General features: G+C 45.8%; 1 protein-coding gene across 1 annotated transcript; it reads left to right on the top strand.

The window, feature by feature from the left end:
• The first annotated feature begins 1,351 nt into the window (after positions 1 to 1,351).
• Positions 1,352 to 2,077, top strand: LOC119339658 (zinc finger protein ZAT9-like). Its single transcript, XM_037611627.1, has one exon. It carries the CDS (start codon positions 1,352 to 1,354, stop codon positions 1,868 to 1,870), a length of 519 nt encoding a protein of 172 aa, XP_037467524.1. The 3' UTR covers positions 1,871 to 2,077.
• Positions 2,078 to 2,660: the final 583 nt, after the last annotated feature.

Here is a 2,660-nt window from a genome sequence, read left to right on the forward strand (position 1 = left end):
GCACGGTGACCACGCGCTCAATGACACCCTCTCAAAATGAACCACTCATTGATCGACCATGACTATTTTTTAGGGGATCACACCGACCAATACCTGGTTTTCTTGGTGGAATCCTACATAGGCGGTCTTGGGTTTTTACTACATCACAAACAATGGACATCATGTATTTTCCTCCTCATGGAAATCTAGATATAGTGGTGCTCCTTTTCCTTTAAACATCGGTGCATCCACCGAGTGCCACACATGTGGAGACCAGTGAGTTAGTTGGCTTCTTGCGATGTAGAGACGCTTAGTTAACCTATGGGCTATAATTTTTCCTATGGAATCTGTAAAGCGTGGATGGAGCCCAAGGGGAAACATGATATTAGAACGCTCTAGGAGGGTAAGATCATGAAATCCGACGGCTGAAAGTGCACAGCTTGTGAGAGGGTTAGGACGGTGCTCAGTATTGATGTCACCAAACCAGCCCACAGTTTTTTGCAAAATCTAGGGGTGGCTTCTCTCCCCAACTAGAAACTGAATTACAAACACTTTCGTCTGCAAGTGAAATTACGATATACCAACATCGGATATGGGCTGCACTATATGGAAGCTTCCTACTTTCCTTTGTTTGCGAAAAGGGAAGCTTCCTAGTTGAGATCAAACCATATAAACTAGGTTGCAATGCTTACATAGGCTCAGCCTTGACAATCCTGGAAGCCAACGTCAGATTTGACAAAACCTTTTGTTGTCTCCTTTTCTTCGTCGATACTTTTTTTTGTTCCTTTTCCTATCTGCGTTAATAGTTAGGGCGCTGTGGTTGCAAATACTGATGTCTGGTCATATTGAAAAAGCTAGCTATCAGCGCCGGTTTTCTTCAGAAAAAAAATGTGATTGGCTTTGTTGTACTTGAAACTAATTTTGCAGGTTTGATTTTAGCCGAACATTTATAATTATTAAAGGGGGGGATTTTCTTATAAGGTTATTGTCTATAAGGTAAAAATCAGCTCTGAGACTTGACGGTATGCGAGGGTAAGGGGACTACCAACTGAAAAAAGACTACAACAGACGATTTCTCTCTTTCCACTGCACATGCCGGTATGGAAATGTTTCTTAGAAAAGCTTACAATCTCCCCACCGGTGACACTAATATAGATTAATAAAGACCACATAGAACTGATAAACAGATACTCCAAGTAGTACATTGATAGATGGTGCTGCGGCGGTGCGGCCCACCTACTCAGCAGTCCCAACTCCCAAGCCGCTACATATACACAAATACACAGTGCATCTAGAGTGTCCATACACAAATACAGAAACGGCAGCCACAACCCACAGCATGCTCAACGGATCGAGCTCGCAAGTGTTCGTCATGCCCGCCGCCGGCCATGTCCACTACCTCGTCGCGGGAGGCTCCGGAGGAGGCGACGACCCCAGGTACCCCTGGACCTTCAAGTCCCTGCACGAGGTGGACGCCGTCGTCCCTGCCATCGCCCGTGGCAGCAAGAGGCCGGCCGCCGTCCCCGGTGGAGCACAGGTAGAGCCCTACGGGTGCCCTATCTGCTTCCGCATGTTCGCCACTGCCAAGGCCGTCCATGGCCACATGCGCAGCCACACGGACCGCAGCTGGCGCGGCATGGAGCCGCCCCGGCCGCCGCCCCTGGCCGAGATCCGTTACCCGTACGTGTGCGACCGCTGCAAGATGCCGTTCCAGACGCGGCAGGCGCTCGGCGGCCACCGTGCTAGCCACAATGGTAAGAAAGGCTGCTCCTGGCTCGAAAGGGAGGAACTCGCCGTCGCCGAAGAAGCTCGGAAGCCCATCGTGTTCGACGTTGATCTGAACCTTCCGGCTCCCGAGGCAGATCAGAAACAGGAGGAGGAGGAGGAGTAGGAGTGATCAACAGATCGATCGAGCAGCTTGCTAGTGTTCTCAGTTGACAGTTGTTGGAGCTGTGCTTGCGTGTGCTATATTTGGTGTTTAGCTTCTCCGATATTATATCTGCCTTCCTTCTCTTTGACTTTGTGTTTCGAGACTTGGGTTGCAAATAGCTCCGGATCGATCGATCCCCTTCTAATTGATAAATAAATGAAGACTGCAATTGAGCTGCTATATATATGTGTGTGTGTCAGATTGTGTTTGATACTTTGATGTAGCTAGAACTAATCTTTCAGGTTATTTCATGTGATTCTTTGTTTCTTGAGCTGATTTGGTGCTGTTTTACTTGAAATTAGCCGATCTAAATTAGATCTATAGGTTAACGACCTTGTGTCCAGCTCCAGCAATTTTGTATGGTGAATGAAATTATTTAATGAGTTGCATTAATCCATAGCTAGCTCAGTTTTGCACGCATATATCTTATTTGGAGCTGATTTATCAGATGAGTATTTTTCCCAGGTGTTGTGCCTATTTCATATAGATAGGAAAACGAGGAAAATGGTCACAATATATATGCATGAGATTAATGGATGACAAAAGGGTCGATCCAGTCCTCGTATGATATACTATCATTAATTGCACTGTGATTTCCCAATATTTTCTTCCTTAGCAGAAAGAAAAAACGGCTTTGCGAAAAAGAACAAAATTAGTTTGAGTATTTATGTCTTCTAGTGAAACATGAAATGTGTCGTGTGCTTTACATACCATTTCCCAAGTTAATGATGTTGCTTCACAATGTATATAT

The sequence above is a fragment of the Triticum dicoccoides genome, chromosome 7B (genome assembly GCF_002162155.2).
Source record: "Triticum dicoccoides isolate Atlit2015 ecotype Zavitan chromosome 7B, WEW_v2.0, whole genome shotgun sequence".
Taxonomy (NCBI): Eukaryota; Viridiplantae; Streptophyta; class Magnoliopsida; order Poales; family Poaceae; genus Triticum; species Triticum dicoccoides.